This window comes from Antechinus flavipes, chromosome 3 (assembly GCF_016432865.1).
Source record: "Antechinus flavipes isolate AdamAnt ecotype Samford, QLD, Australia chromosome 3, AdamAnt_v2, whole genome shotgun sequence".
Taxonomy (NCBI): Eukaryota; Metazoa; Chordata; class Mammalia; order Dasyuromorphia; family Dasyuridae; genus Antechinus; species Antechinus flavipes.
The window spans coordinates 317,321,303-317,335,983 of NC_067400.1; the positions used below are offsets into that span (position 1 = coordinate 317,321,303).

A 14,681-nucleotide genomic window follows, 5' to 3' on the forward strand; every position below is an offset into this window, starting at 1 on the left:
CATTGCCAACTATCTGGCCCTTGAGCTCCTGTGATTTCCTCATTTAAGCTTGAAGGAAATTAAATGATCAGGGGTCTCTAGATCAACTTTCTCTCACTATACTAGCATTTTCTCCATTCTTATGTACCTTGAATATACACTATGTTCTATCAGTAGAATATAATCTATTTAAGATGAGGGATTGATTCATTTCTTGTGTTGGTTGGTATACACCCAGTACATTAATAAGAATTTATTAAAATGAACTATCAGTTGTTCTCCCCTTGAATTTCAGGATCTAACATCAGGGAATCAATTTCCTTTTATATCCTTTCATAAGTGTTTATCCTCTTGACCATATAACTTGCACCCTTTCTCCACATCTTCCAAATTTATTTTTATATATCCTTAAACACCTTGAAAATGTCAATAGTAATTACCAAAGTAAAATTATTTTCAAATCTGTTTAAAAAGTTAAGATTATGTGTAGAGATCTGAATTATCAGGAGTGCAAAAAATAGTGTGATCTAGGACATTAATTTTCAAACTTTTTGGCTTCAGAATCCTTTTATACTCTTAAAAATTATTGAAGACCTCAAAAAAGATTTTGTTTCTGGGGGTTATATGTATCAATACATTATGACCCCAGAGCTAGCCAACAATCCACTATACCTACTTCTTAGCATGATGAAGGCATAATGCTATCTACCAAAACACCTAGTTGCCTATTATGAATAAACTATTTTCAAAAAAAAGAAGTAAGCAATCAACAACCATATGGGAAAATGCTCCACATTATACTATTCATAATCATAAGTCATACTAATCAATGCTACTCTGAGATCCACTTCTTATCCATTAGTTTGACAAAGATAACAAAAAGGAAATTAACAATTGTTGGAGGAACTGTAGAAGGACAAGCCTTGTACACATACTTTTAGAAAAGATGTGAATTGGTCTAAACATTCTGAAAGGCAGAAAATTGAAATGAAGTGTGTGGAGGGAGCAGGGAAAAGTACTCATGTGGGAACATGGAGGTGGTCTGGAGAGTAAAGGACGGTTGATCTTGCCTTTTTTTTTTTCAAAATAGAAGATCCAGGAATGGGAAAAGGGGACTACAAGGGTGGAGAGAAGTTGAAGCATGACGACTTAAGATGAAACAGAGATCGCCTGGGACTCTGATTTAATTCCTAGAATAAGGATTCTAGTGCTTCAGTTCTGCAGGAACCAACCAGCAGATGGCATCTGCTTCCCCAGCTTTCCCACACCCCATTGAGATATCTCTCAGTCAGTTTGAAATCTTTTTGAGAGTCTGGAAAGCTTCCTGAGAATGATGTCACTCCACTGGTTAACCCCAGAAGAATCCTCAGCCTTTTGACAGAGAGAAACCTTTCTCTGTCAGGGTCCTGGCCCGGTATTGCTGAGAAGATACTACAGTTTGTCTGTCTGAGCAAGAGAAATACTTCTCTCTTCATCACATTTCTAGGGCAGGCTGGAAAAAGGACAATCTCTACATGAATTCTACGTTAAACCTAAGTTCCCTCTGATCACATAATTCAAAGAAATTTTCCCAGATAGATTCCCACCTTACAACTCCTACTTCATCACCAAACAGGTTTAAAATACTCCTATCTGACTAAAGCATCATGATTTCAAAGCCAGAGATGTTTTTCTTTCAGGCACCATGTCAGAGTGTCTCCCATCCAAATGACTACTTTCTACCAGTCCCAAAGCTTAATAAAACATATTCTTTCCAGTTATTTCTCAAATCCCTGAGACAGCAGAGGGAGATTTATTCAAGTTAGCCAGCATGCTTTGATATAACGGATGGGGAAGCATGGAACCAAGCACTCTCCTCTCTACAAATTTTAGCAAACCTTTGTTATAATAGACATTAATAAATGTTGCTTACTAAGGTAATAGTAAGTGGTAATAAGCAGTGACAGGTACTGTGTTATGTACTGAGGCACGTCCCCTCCTTTCCCCCACAAAAGAACAAGACAAAAAAAAAAAAAAAAAAAAAGAAGCTAAAACGATGGGAAGGGAGGAAGGCATCCAGCATGGGGTCATGGCAGAGAAGTCCCAAGAGCAGCTTGCTGAGAAATGAGGACATGGCTAGCCTTAGCTCTCTAAAACGGAGGTTCTAGGAAAGCCCTCCAATCAGAGGGTAAGGACACAATGGCAAAGGGCTCTTCCAAAGTTTGAATTTCAGGGCTGGAGTGATCCTGTAGGAAGAAGAAGTTTCTGGGGCATTGTAGAGAAATCCCAATGGCAGTCTGTTAAGTGAAATATTGGGGAGAATTAGAATAGGAGAAGGGGAAATAGTCCTGCTATATTTATTCTACAAAAATGGACCTACACTCATATTTCCAGGGACATCTCTGCAATGTTGGATGGGACTAGAATACAGGCAACCTGACATTTCCTCTAATATCTTTTCTCTACACTGTCAGTATGATTTAGGAGAAAGAACAACAGTATAAAGACATTTGTCCTTTGAAAGAAGTAAGAAGTCTCATCAATACAAGGACCAATCATGATTTCAGAGGTTTGATGATTAAGCATGCTATCTACCTCCTTGAGAGAGGGATGATAGACTTAGGGAACAGAATGATACAGATTTTAAGAAACAGACAAAATAGGAATTTGTTTTGCTTGACTAATCCCCCAAAAAGCAAAAAACCAAGGAAAAAAGAACTTTTCAGAAAAAAACTGGAAAGATTTGCATGAACTGATGCTTACTGAAGTAAGCAGAACCAGGAGAACATTGTATGTAATAATAGCAACATTGTGTGATGACCAACTATGATAGACTTGGCTCTTCTCAGCAATGCAAAGATTTGAGACAATTCCAATAGACTTGTGATGGAAAATGCTGAACGCATCCAGAAAAAGAACTATGAAGTCTGAATGTAGATTGAAGCATGTTATTTTTACTTTTTTTCCTTGGTTTTTTGCTTTTTGGGGGATTTTTTGCTGAGGCACTTGGGGTTCACACAGCCAGGAAGTGTTAAGTGTTTGAGGTCAGAATTTTTATTGATAGAACCCATGCCAGGGTAATTTTTTATAGCATTATCCCTTGCACTCTCTTCTGTTCCAATTTTCCCCCTCCCTTCTTCTACCCCCTCCCCCAGATGGCAAGCAATCCTTTACATATTGAATAGGTTACAGTATATCCTGGATACAATATATGTGTGTAGAACCGAACAGTTTTCTTGTTGCACAGGGAGAATTGAATTCAGAAGGTATAAATAGTCCGGGAAGAAAAACAAAAATGCAAGCAGTTTATATTCATTTCCCAGTGTTCTTTCTTTGGGTGTAGCTGCTTCTGCCCATCTTTGATCAATTGAAACTGAGTTAGCTCTCTTTATCGAAGAGATCCACTTCCACCAGAATACATCCTCAAACAGTATCATTGTTGAGGTGTATAATGATCTCCTGGTTCTGCTCATTTCACTTAGCATCAGTTCATGTAAGTCTCACCAGTCCTCTCTGTATTCATCCTGCTGGTCATTCCTTACAGAACAATAATATTCCATAACGTTAATATACCAGAATTTACTCAACCTTTCTCCAGTTGATGGGCATCCATTCATTTTCCAGCTTCTAGCCATTACAAACAGGGCTGCCACAAACATTTTGGCACATACAGGTCCCTTTCTCTTCTTTATTATCTCTTTGGGGTATAAGCCCAGTAGAAACACTGCTGGATCAAAGGGTATGCACCGTTTGATAACTTTTTGAGCATAGTTCCAAATTGCTCTCCAGAATGGCTGGATGTGTTCACAATTCCACCAACAATGTATCAGTGTCCCTGTTTTCCCACATCCCCTCCAACATTCCACATTATCTTTCCCTGTCACTCCAGCCAATCTGACAGGTGTGTAGTGGTATCTCAGAGTTGTCTTAATTTGTACTTCTCTGATTAATAACGATTTGGAGCATATTTTCATATGTCTATAAATAGTTTCAATTTCTTCATCTGAGAATTGTCTGTTCATATCCTTTGACCATTTATCAATTGGAGAATGGTTTGATTTCTTATAAATTAAAGTCAATTCTCTATATATTTTGGAAATGAGGCCTTTATCAGAACCTTTGATTGTAAAAAATGTTTTCCCAGTTTATTGTTTCCCTTCTAATCTTGTCTGCATTTGATTTGTTTGTAGAAAAACTTTTCAATTTGATATAATCAAAATTTTCTATTTTGTCGTCAATAGTGATCTCTAGTTCTTCTTTGGTCATAAATTCCTCTCTTCCACAGGTCTGAGAGGCAAACTATCCTATGCTCTTCCAATTTATTTATAATCTCATTCTTTATGCCTAGGTCATGAACCCATTTTGACCTTATCTTGGTGTACGGTGTTAAGTGTGGGTTGATGCCTAGTTTCTGCCATACTAATTTCCAATTTTCCCACCAATTTTTGTCAAATAGTGCATTCTTATCCCAGAAACTGGGGTCTTTGGGTTTGTCAAACAGTATATTATTAAAGTTATTGGCTGTTTTGTCCTTTGAACCTAACCTATTGCATTGATCAACTAGTCTATTTCTTAGCCAATACCAGATGGTTTTAGTAACTGCTGCTTTATAATATAATTTTAGATCTGGTACAGCTAGGCCACCTTCATTTGATTTTTTTTTTTCATTAATTCCCTTGAAATTCTTGACCTTTTGTTTTTCCATATGAACTTTGTTGTTATTTTTTCTAGTTCATCAAAGTAGTTTTTTGGGAGTCTGATTGGTATAGCACTAAATAAATAAATTAATTTAGATAGTATTGTCATCTTTATTATACTTGCTCGCCCAATCCAAGAGCATTTAATATTTTTTCAGTTGGTTAGATCAGACTTAATTTGTGTGCAAAGTGTTTTGTAGTTTTGCTCATAAAGTTTCTGATTTTCCCTTGACAAATAGATTCCTAAATATTTTACACAATCAGTAGTTACTTTAAATGGAATTTCTTTTTGTATCTCTAACTGTTGGGTTTTGTTAGTGATATATAAGAATGCTGATGACTTATGTGGCTTTATTTTATACCCTGCAACTTTGCTGAAGATGTGGATTGTTTCTAATAACTTTTTAGTAGAGTCTCTGAGGTTCTCTAAGTATACTATCATATCATCAGCAAAGAGTGATAATTTGGTTTCCTCATTGCCTATTCTTATTCCTTTAATCTCTTTCTCAACTCTTATTGCCAAAGCTAGCATTTCTAATACAATATTAAATAGTAACGGTGATAGTGGGCAACCTTGTTTCACTCCTGATCTTATTGGGAATGGTTGTAGTTTGTCCCTGTTACATATGATGCTTACTGTTGGTTTTAAATAGATGCTACTGATTATTTTAAGAAAGAGTCCATTTATTCCTATACTCTCAAGAGTTTTTAATAGGAATGGATGTTGAATTTTATCAAATGCTTTTTCTGCATCTATTGAGATGATCGTATGGTTTTTGTTAATTTGATTATTAATATGGCCAATTATACTGATAGTTTTTCTAATATTGAACCAGCCCTGCATTCCTGGTATAAATCCTACTTGATCGTGGTGTATTATCCTGGGGATGATTTTCTGTAGTCTTTTTGCTAATATCTTATTTAAGATTTTAGCATCAATATTCATTAGGGAGATTGGTCTATAATTTTCTTTGTCTGTTTTCAACCTACCTGGTTTAGGTATCAGTACCATGTCTGTATCATAAAAGGAATTTGGTAGGACTCCTTCATTCCCTATTTTTTCAAATAGTTTATAAAGCATTGGGGCTAATTGTTCTTTGAATGTTTGGTAGAATTCACATGTAAATCCATCTGGTCCCAGGGATTTTTTCTTTTAGGGAGTTGATTAATAGCTTGTTCTATTTTTTTTTCTGAAATGGGACTATTTAAGCAATTTACTTCCTCCTCTGATAATCTGGGGAGCCTATATTTTTGGAGGTAGTCATCCATTTCGCTTAGGTTATCAAATTTATTGGCATAAAGTTGGGCAAAGTAACCCCTTATTATTTCTTTAATTTCCTCTTCATCAGTGGAAAGTTCTCCTTTTTCATTTTTAAGACTGCTAATTTGATTTCCCTCTCTCCTTTTTCTAATCAGATTTTATCAGGTTTATCGATTTTATTGGTTTTTTCATAAAACCAACTCTTAGTTTTATTTATTAGTTCAATAGTATTTTTATTTTCTATATTATTAATTTCTCCTTTTAATTTTAGAATTTCAAGTTTAGTAATTGATTGGGGGTTTTTAATTTGGTCTTTTTCTAACTTTTTAAATTGCAGGCCCAATTCATTGATCTTCTCTTTTTCTCTTTTATTCAAGTAAGCCTCTAAGGATATAAAATTTCCCCTTATTACTGCTTTGGCTGCATCCCATAAATTGTGATATGATGTCTCACCGTTGTCATTATCTTGATTGAAATTATTAATTGTGTCTATAATTTGCTGTTTCACCCAATCATTCTTTAAGATGAGATTATTTAGTTTGCAATTACTTTTTGGTCTATTTACACCTAACTTTTTTGTTGAATGTAGTTTTTATTGCATTGTGATCTGAAAAGAAAGCATTTACTGTTTCTGCCTTCCTGCATTTAATTTTGAGGTCTTTATGTCCTAATATATGGCCAATTTTTGTGTAGGTTCCATGAACTGCTGAGAAGAAAGTATACTCCTTTCTGTCACCATTCAGTTTTCTCCAGAGATCTATCATACCTAATTTTTCTAATATTCTATTTACCTCTTTAATTTCTTTATTTGTTTTGTGATTTATCTAAATCTGAGAGTGCAAGGTTGAGATCTCCCACTATTATAGTTTTGCTGTCTATTTCTTCTCGCAACTCTCTTAACTTCTCTTTAAGGAAGTTAGATGCTATACCACTTGGTGCATATATGTTTAATACTGATATTGCTTCATTGTCTATAGTACCCTTAAGCAAGATATAGTTTCCTTCCTTATCTCTTTTAATTAGATCAATCTTTGCTTTTGCTTGATCTGAGATAAGGATCCCTGCTTTTTTGACTTCACCTGAAGCATAATAGATTCTACTCCAGCCTTTTACCTTTACTCTGTATGTATCTTCCTGTTTTAAATGTGTTTCGGGCACTTCTCAACACAGAGAAGGGCAATACAGAGGCCAGTGCTTCTAGCAATGCTAGCCACTTAACCATGAGGTGGTAGCAGGATAGGAGAGTTCATAGTTATTTATCAAGTAGACAAATGCGAAATGTGTTCTGTTTGTAAGTCTAATCTGCCAAGATCGCTGTTGGAACAGGACTGCAGAGTTCTCATGTACGATTATTCCATCCAAATATAACCTCTTTCATTTTAGAACTGCACAAAAAGTTAGCCAGTAGCCCATGGGCTGTGGGCTACTCCAGCAAAATAAAAAATAGTGAGATCAGATCTCGGGCACATTTAGCCTACAAGAGTTTGTGTCCTGAAACAGGAAGAGCAAAGATTTCCGGTGAGAAATCCCTAGGGTAGGAACCCAGAAAACCACAGGAAGTTGCAATGGTCAGTTCAGATCAACCAGAAATCATCATATGATACTCAACAAGTAGAGGTCTCTTCTATCGGTCCCTGAGGATCCAGGGCTCTGAACTTCAAAGTTTCAAAGGAGCCCTACTCTTGGGTGGGAGTTCTGTTCTGAGGGCTTAGAGAAGGCAGAAAAGTGAAAATACATAGTAGTGAAGGGATTCCTGTACGGGAAAGAAGAAGCTATCACTTGTAATTTCTGTAACTGGAGTAAGCAAAAGAACATACAAAAATGGAAGAAGGGATGGATGAGCAGAGTCCTCAGATTCTTATCTTTAACTGAAATGAATAGAGTTATCTTTCCTTAAAATAGGAGGAATTAGAGGATATAAACCCTTTTTAAGAGAGTTTATTTTTTTCTTTGATCTTTATCTGAAATGAACAAAGGAGTGAAAAAAAAAGGATTAGAAGATAAGGTCTGAAAAAGGCTTTATCTTTTTTCTCAGATTTTAACTTTATCTGAAATGAACAAAGATGAGTTAAATACAAACAAATTTTGGTGTAGAAATACAAAAATACAACACAGGAAAACCAGTGGGGATAGAGAAATAAAGAGAGAAAGGATAATACAGGAGAGGGTATAGCTGCTAGCAAAACCTTCTAATCCTGGAAAGGGTAATAAAATCAGGGAGGACCAAGAAGCACTAGAATGTAAAGTAGTGCATAAATCATCAGCACTCTTATACATCACAAACAAAATCCAACAGCTAGAGATACAAAGAGAAATTCCATTTTAAATAACCATATGGTATATAGTATAAAATATTTGGGAAACTATCTGCCAAGGGAAAGCCAGGAACTATATGAGCAAAACTACAAAACACTTTCTACACAAATAAAGTCAGATCTAAGCAACTGGAAAAATATCAAGTGCTCTTGGACAGGTCAAGTGAATATAATAAAGATGACAACACTACCTAAACTAATCTATTTATTTAGTGCTATACCAATCAAACTCCCAAGAAACCATTTTACTGAACTAGAAAAAATAACAACAAAATTCATCTGGAAAAACAAAAGGTGAAGAATTTCAAAAGAATTAATGGGAAAAAAAAAGCAAATGAATGTGGCCTAAATGTGCCAGACCTAAAACTATATTATAAAGCAGCAGTCATGAAAACCATCTGTACTAGTTAAGAAACAGAATAATCAATCAGTGGAATAAGTTAGGTTCACAGGACGAAATAGTCAAAAACTATAGCAATCTAGTATTTGACAAACCCAAAGACCCCAGATTTTGGGATAAGAATTCACTGACAAAAACTGCTGGGAAAACTAGAAATTAGTATGGCAGAAAGTAGGCATAGACCCACACTGTATACCAAGATTAGGTCGAAATGGGTTCATGATCTAGACATAGACAATGATATAAACAAATTAGAAGAACACAGGATACTTTACCTCTGATTTGTGGAGGAGGATGGAATTTGTGACCAAAGAAATAGAGACCATTACTGATCACAAAATATATAATTTTGATTATATTATGTTAAAATGTTTTTGGACAAAAAATGCAGACAAGATTAGAAGGGAAGTAAATAAACTTGGAAAATATTTTTACAGTCAAAGATTCTAATAAAGGCCTCATTTCCAAAATATAGAGAGAATTGACTCAAGTTTATAGAAAATCAAACCATTCTTCAATTGATAAATGGTCAAAGGATATGAATAATTTTCAGATGAAGAAATTGAAATTTGTAGTCACATGAAAAGGTGCTCCAAATCACTATTGATCAGAGAAATGCAAATTAAGACAACTGAGATACCACTACACACCTGTCAGATTGACTAAGATGACATGAAGATTATGATGAATGTTGGAAGGGATGTGGGAAAACTGGAACACTGATGCATTGTTGGTGGAGTTGTGAACAAATCCAACCATTCTGGATTGCAGTTTGGAACCATGCTCAAAAAGTTATCAAACTGTGCAAACCCTTTGATCCAGCAGTGCTACTACTGGGCTTACATCCCAAAGAGAATTTAAAGGAGGGAAAGGGACCTGTATATGCAAGAATGTTTATGGCAGCCCTTTTCATAGTGGTAAGAAACTGGAAACTGAATGGATGCCCATCGATTAGAGAATAGCTGAATAAATTATGGCATATGAATGCTATGGAATATTATTGTTCTGTAAATGACCAGCAGGATGATTTCAGAGAGGCCTGGAGAGACTTACATGAACTGATGCCGAGTAAAATGAACAGAACTAGGAGATCATTATACACGACAAGATTATACGATGATTAATTCTAATGGACGTGGCTCTCTTCAACAATGAGATGATTTAAACCAATTCTAAATTGTTCAGTGATGAAGAGTCATCTACATCCAGAGAGAGAACCGTGGGAACAAGAGTGTGGACCATAACATAGCATTCTCATTCTGTTATTTGCCTGCATTTTTTTTTCCTTCCTTCTTGATCGGATTTTTCTTGTGCAGCAAGATTACTATATAAATAGGTATATATATTAGATTTAACATGTATTTTAACATAATTAACATGTATTGGACTACCTGCCAGCTAGGGGAGGAGATGGAGGTAAGGAGGGGAAAATTTGGAACAAAAGATTTTCCAAAGGTCAATATTGGAAAAATCACACATGCATAAATAAAAAGCTTTAATTAAAAAAAAGAAAGAAAAGGGGGGAAAAATGGTGTCTTAAATTTCCTCTTAAGACAATTGGGTAATAAATAGCTAAACAAATTTTGAAAAAATATTCCAAAGAATATTGGATAATATGATCTGTCACAGAATAAAGTGAGCAGGAGCTGGAGAACAATTTATACAAGGATAACATCACTGTAAAAAACAACCAACCAACCAAACCTTTGAAAAACTTAAAGAGCTTTTGAACAGTACAATTAACAACCATGTCTCTAAGGGGACCTAGGGGAAACAAGTTACCCAGCTCTGGACAAAGGTAATGGACTCTCAGGACAAGTAACCTTTTACCTAACTTCCAGCTCACATCTCTAGCTGTATCGTAGAGCAAGTGTCAATTTTAGTTTAAAATGTAATGTTTAACAAAATAAATAAAAAATATAATGCAATACAATGTTAATTTGTTTTCTAAATCAATAATGAAGCAGGCAGGGATATGTTCCTTTTTGAGCTTGATACCCCATTCTGTAGAGTAGAAAGAACCTGAATTTGAAATAAAATCCTACCATTCACTAGTGTTGTCCTATAGAAGTCACTTGTAGTCTCTCAAGACTGCACTTTTCTTATCTATAAAATGAAGGGAATCGGTCCCTATAAAATAAGCAATATAATCAATTGCCTTTTACACAACATGCTGAAGTGAAGAATTGGACAAAGAATTTAAATACTCTGACCAAAGATCACAACAAGTAAGGAACAAGGGCACTCTAATTGGATTTGATGATTTTGAAAGACTACCAGCTTGGACATTCTGTACTTTGAGTTTTACAGGACTACTTTAATTATTGGCTGGTCTATCACTGACCAGCAAATTCTTGTAAAAATAAAAGGATAAATTCAAATATCAGGTTCAAACTCTCAATATCTCAAACGATGTTCAACATTCCATCCTATTGTTTCCCCACACAAAATAAGTATAACACAAAAGTGAATAAGTTTCATCTATTGAAATCGTATTAATACTTCTTTAAAGGGAATTCACTACTTCAATATGGAAAATAAAAGATGTACACTCAGTCTGAAAATTATTTTAATAGTTACAAAACATTTTTTCCACAGATTCAGTATAAAATAGCAGTTGATTTCTCCATAATTATTAGAATTATTTATATTTGAGGTCTTGGCGTAGTGGGCCTGAAATCAACAAAAGGTCTGTTGGCTCAGAAATCATCCTTCTAAGCACCCTGCCCTTCCTTTGTCTGTCTTGCTCAGCTCTTAGGATATGACTGTCTCCTTTAGTATTCTTCTTTATTCCTTCTTTGGAGGCTTGAAGTGAACTCTGCAGCGTTCATTAAATACCTAGTTATTTGAAACAAAAACAAAAGTCATTGAGTTGTCTTCTGTAAAACTAGTGACTCAAATGAAAAGAAATATTGATTGTATAAGAAAAATATTCTGTAGCATGTTTAACCTAAATTGGATTGCTATGAGGGGAAAGTGGGGAAGAGAGGGAGAAAAATTTGGAACACAAAGTTTTACAAAGGCAAATTGTTGAAACTATCTTTGCATGTATTTGGAAAAATAAAATACTATTTTAAAAAATATCTTTGTTCCAGTTTCATAGACTTAGAAAATGTTTCCTTAGTAAAAAAGTTTCTTTATTAATTAATTCCAACTGATTCATGAAGTATGTGTGTGTGTGTGTGTGTGTGTGTGTGTGTGTGTGTGTGTGTTTAAATGTTTTGGGGGGAGGAGCAAACAAACAGGAATCAATAATATCCAAGTAAATACTGTAATCTATGTAAGAAATCTCAAAGAAAAAAAAACTATATAGACAATTTACTCAGTAACATATCCTAGAGATTTTATACAATTAAATAGAATATAATTTTAATTAAAATTAATACAAATGTAGAATTTGAGACTGAGCAGTTTTATTTTCCTGATGTAATTATTTTCTTTTAAGAATGGTACCTGTTGATAGACACTAATAGCTATTATAGCTCAATTTGATAAAAGTCTACTTCCATACTGATAATATACCATATTTGTAGTATTTGGTTGACAAAGCTACAGTGCTTTCTCATGAACATGAAATCCTTTAAGCATATTGTTCAGTCTGTCATTTGCAAATGAACTCGGAAAAGATGTTATTCATATATAGTAACTGCATGATACTTGTACAATGCTTAATTTTTTTTAAAGGAAAAAAATGACTTAAGGAATGTCATTAACAATAAAGCATTTTTATTATTAGAAATAATTTCCCCCCTTTCCTAACCACAGAAAAAACAATTCATATACAAATGGGTTAAGGGCAATTATAAACGAAAATTTGGGAAGGTCATCTTTGATGATAAAGGTAATCAAGAGGTACAAATGTCAGTAGTACAGAATAAGCTAAGTCTTGAATAAGGCAAAAAAAGGAGAGAGGTATTCAGAAAAGAGGACTCAATAGTAAAAGCAGAGATTCAGGAAAGTACAAGGGAAGCAGTTAGATAGTGGGTGGCCTATATCTAAGACTGATGTCAAAATGCTCTTCCTAAAGCTCAAATGATCATGCTATTTCCCTATGTGAAAAAAAAATCCCGATCGCTTCCAAGATCCAATATAAAATCCTCTATTTGGAAAAACAACAAATTAGAGTTCAAAGTCCTTCTTAACCTGGTCCCCTCTGATCCTGAGATACAGCAGCACTGGCTTCTTTGTTGCTTCTCAGATAAGTTCCTTCGTCTCCTACCTCTGGACATTTTTACCAGCTGTCCTCTGTGCCCACTGGAATTGTTTCTCTCAACTCGGCCTCCTAGCTTTCCTGGCTTCCCTTCAAGCCTCAGCTAAAAATTCTACTTTCTACAGGAAATCTTTTTTGAGCCAACCTTCCCTGCCCTTTTCATTCCAGAGTCCTCTCTCAGTTGATTATCTGTAATCTGTCCTATACAAACTTATGTGTACATAGTTATTGGTACATTATTGCCCTCAGCAGACTGTGAACACCTTGAGAAGGATATGTTTTTTGCTTTTTATTATTATCTAGCACTTAGGACAGAGCAGGCACTTGATAAAAGTTTATTCACTAACTGACTAGAGCATAGGGTAGTCTGCAGGGAAGTGAGAGAAGAATGCAACATAAGCATGAGGTAAGAATTATATTGCTCTTATATTTCCTTATTATCTTCAATTTAAGGAATTAATATGTCATACTGTAATTCATTTTAAATGAAGATATTTTTGCCCCCAATCTTTAGCTCTTTAATCACAGAATATTAGAACTCTAAGGAAGGAGAGTCAAATTACTTACTATAGTGTTTCTTCCTGAAGGTCTATCAACTTATTTTTTAAATATTACAATAACTATTTCAATGTATATAATTTAATCCTTGGTAATTCTGTTTGTTTTACATAATTAAAAACATTGTTTTCTATATCAGATTGCTTGCTGTCTTGGGAAGGGGAAAGGCAAGGGAAGGAGGGAAAAAAATTAGGAACAGAGTCTTACAAAAAATGAAGTGAAAATTATGTCTGTTTTTGGAAAAACAAAATACTATTGGGAAATCCATTCTCCAAAAAAAGAATAAATAAAATAAAAATATATACATTACTTTGAAGAAGTCCCATGAAACTGAAGCAAAAAGAGGCTAAGTGTTTTGTCCGAGGTTCATACAGTGAATAAGAGACAAGACAGGACTAGAAGCTGGTCTTCTCATTCCAAGTCCATAACTAGAGCCCTTTTCTGGTAATAGTGGTAAATATGAGCTGCTATGATACTGGAGAAAAATTTGGCTTAGAAATTAAGCAATGCTAACCTGGTTAAAGAAGAATGTTAGCCTATGTCTATATGCCAAGCCTCAAAAAAAAAAAAATATTTCAAGGTAGCCTTTGAATAAGTAATGAATATTTTCAATAAAAACAAACCAAAAAAAAAACAAAAAACAAACCCTTCGGAGCTTTAGTAAGGATAGGTTTGTATTGGTATTAATTTGAACCTACGTTTTATAATCATATATACTGGAGAATAAGGAGCCATGATAGAGTGATTATTTATGAAGTAAGTTTCAGAAAGGTCATTCATCTCTGATGAAAAAGGCTAATCAATAAAGTTTTCTATGACATCAAGCTGTTCACATTTGTAATAAAATAGATATTCTTATTAGCTAAAATTTAAATTAGTGCCAAGAATGTTACAAAAATTGCACCACAACAAAGTGTGAGGATACATCCTGCTGAGGGGGCTAAGGCTAGTGGATCACTTGAGCTCAGAAATTATGAGCTAAAAGGGAACTAAAGTCCATCATGTTCACATTCTGTATAGAACTAATATGGGGAAACCATGGGAACTGCCTAAAGGGGAAAGAACCCAGATCTGAAATAGCAAGGGTAAAACTTCCATGCCAATCAGCTGTGAGGTTGGGCTTAGAAGTATTTATTGTTTTTCCACCCTAAGTGAGAGAAAAATCCAGTCTCACATATCTTCTTCCCTCTTCAAAGCAACAAGGCTCTTATTCTTTAATGTTTCTCTCTCTGACTTTGCTGTTTCAGGATAGTCAGTTCATTCCCTGTTTTGCGATCATGCC

The 14,681-nt window shown here is 34.7% G+C and overlaps 1 protein-coding gene across 1 annotated transcript in view; it reads right to left on the minus strand.

Moving 5' to 3' along the window:
- Nucleotides 1-11,183: 11,183 nt before the first annotated feature.
- The window catches only part of MIX23 (mitochondrial matrix import factor 23), a 28,717-nt gene continuing 25,219 nt past the window's right edge, over nt 11,184-14,681 (minus strand). Inside the window, exon 5 of the mRNA XM_051985394.1 lies at nt 11,184-11,469. Coding sequence (XP_051841354.1) covers nt 11,419-11,469 — 51 coding nt within the window. The 3' untranslated portion in view covers nt 11,184-11,418. The remainder of the gene's footprint in view (nt 11,470-14,681) is intronic.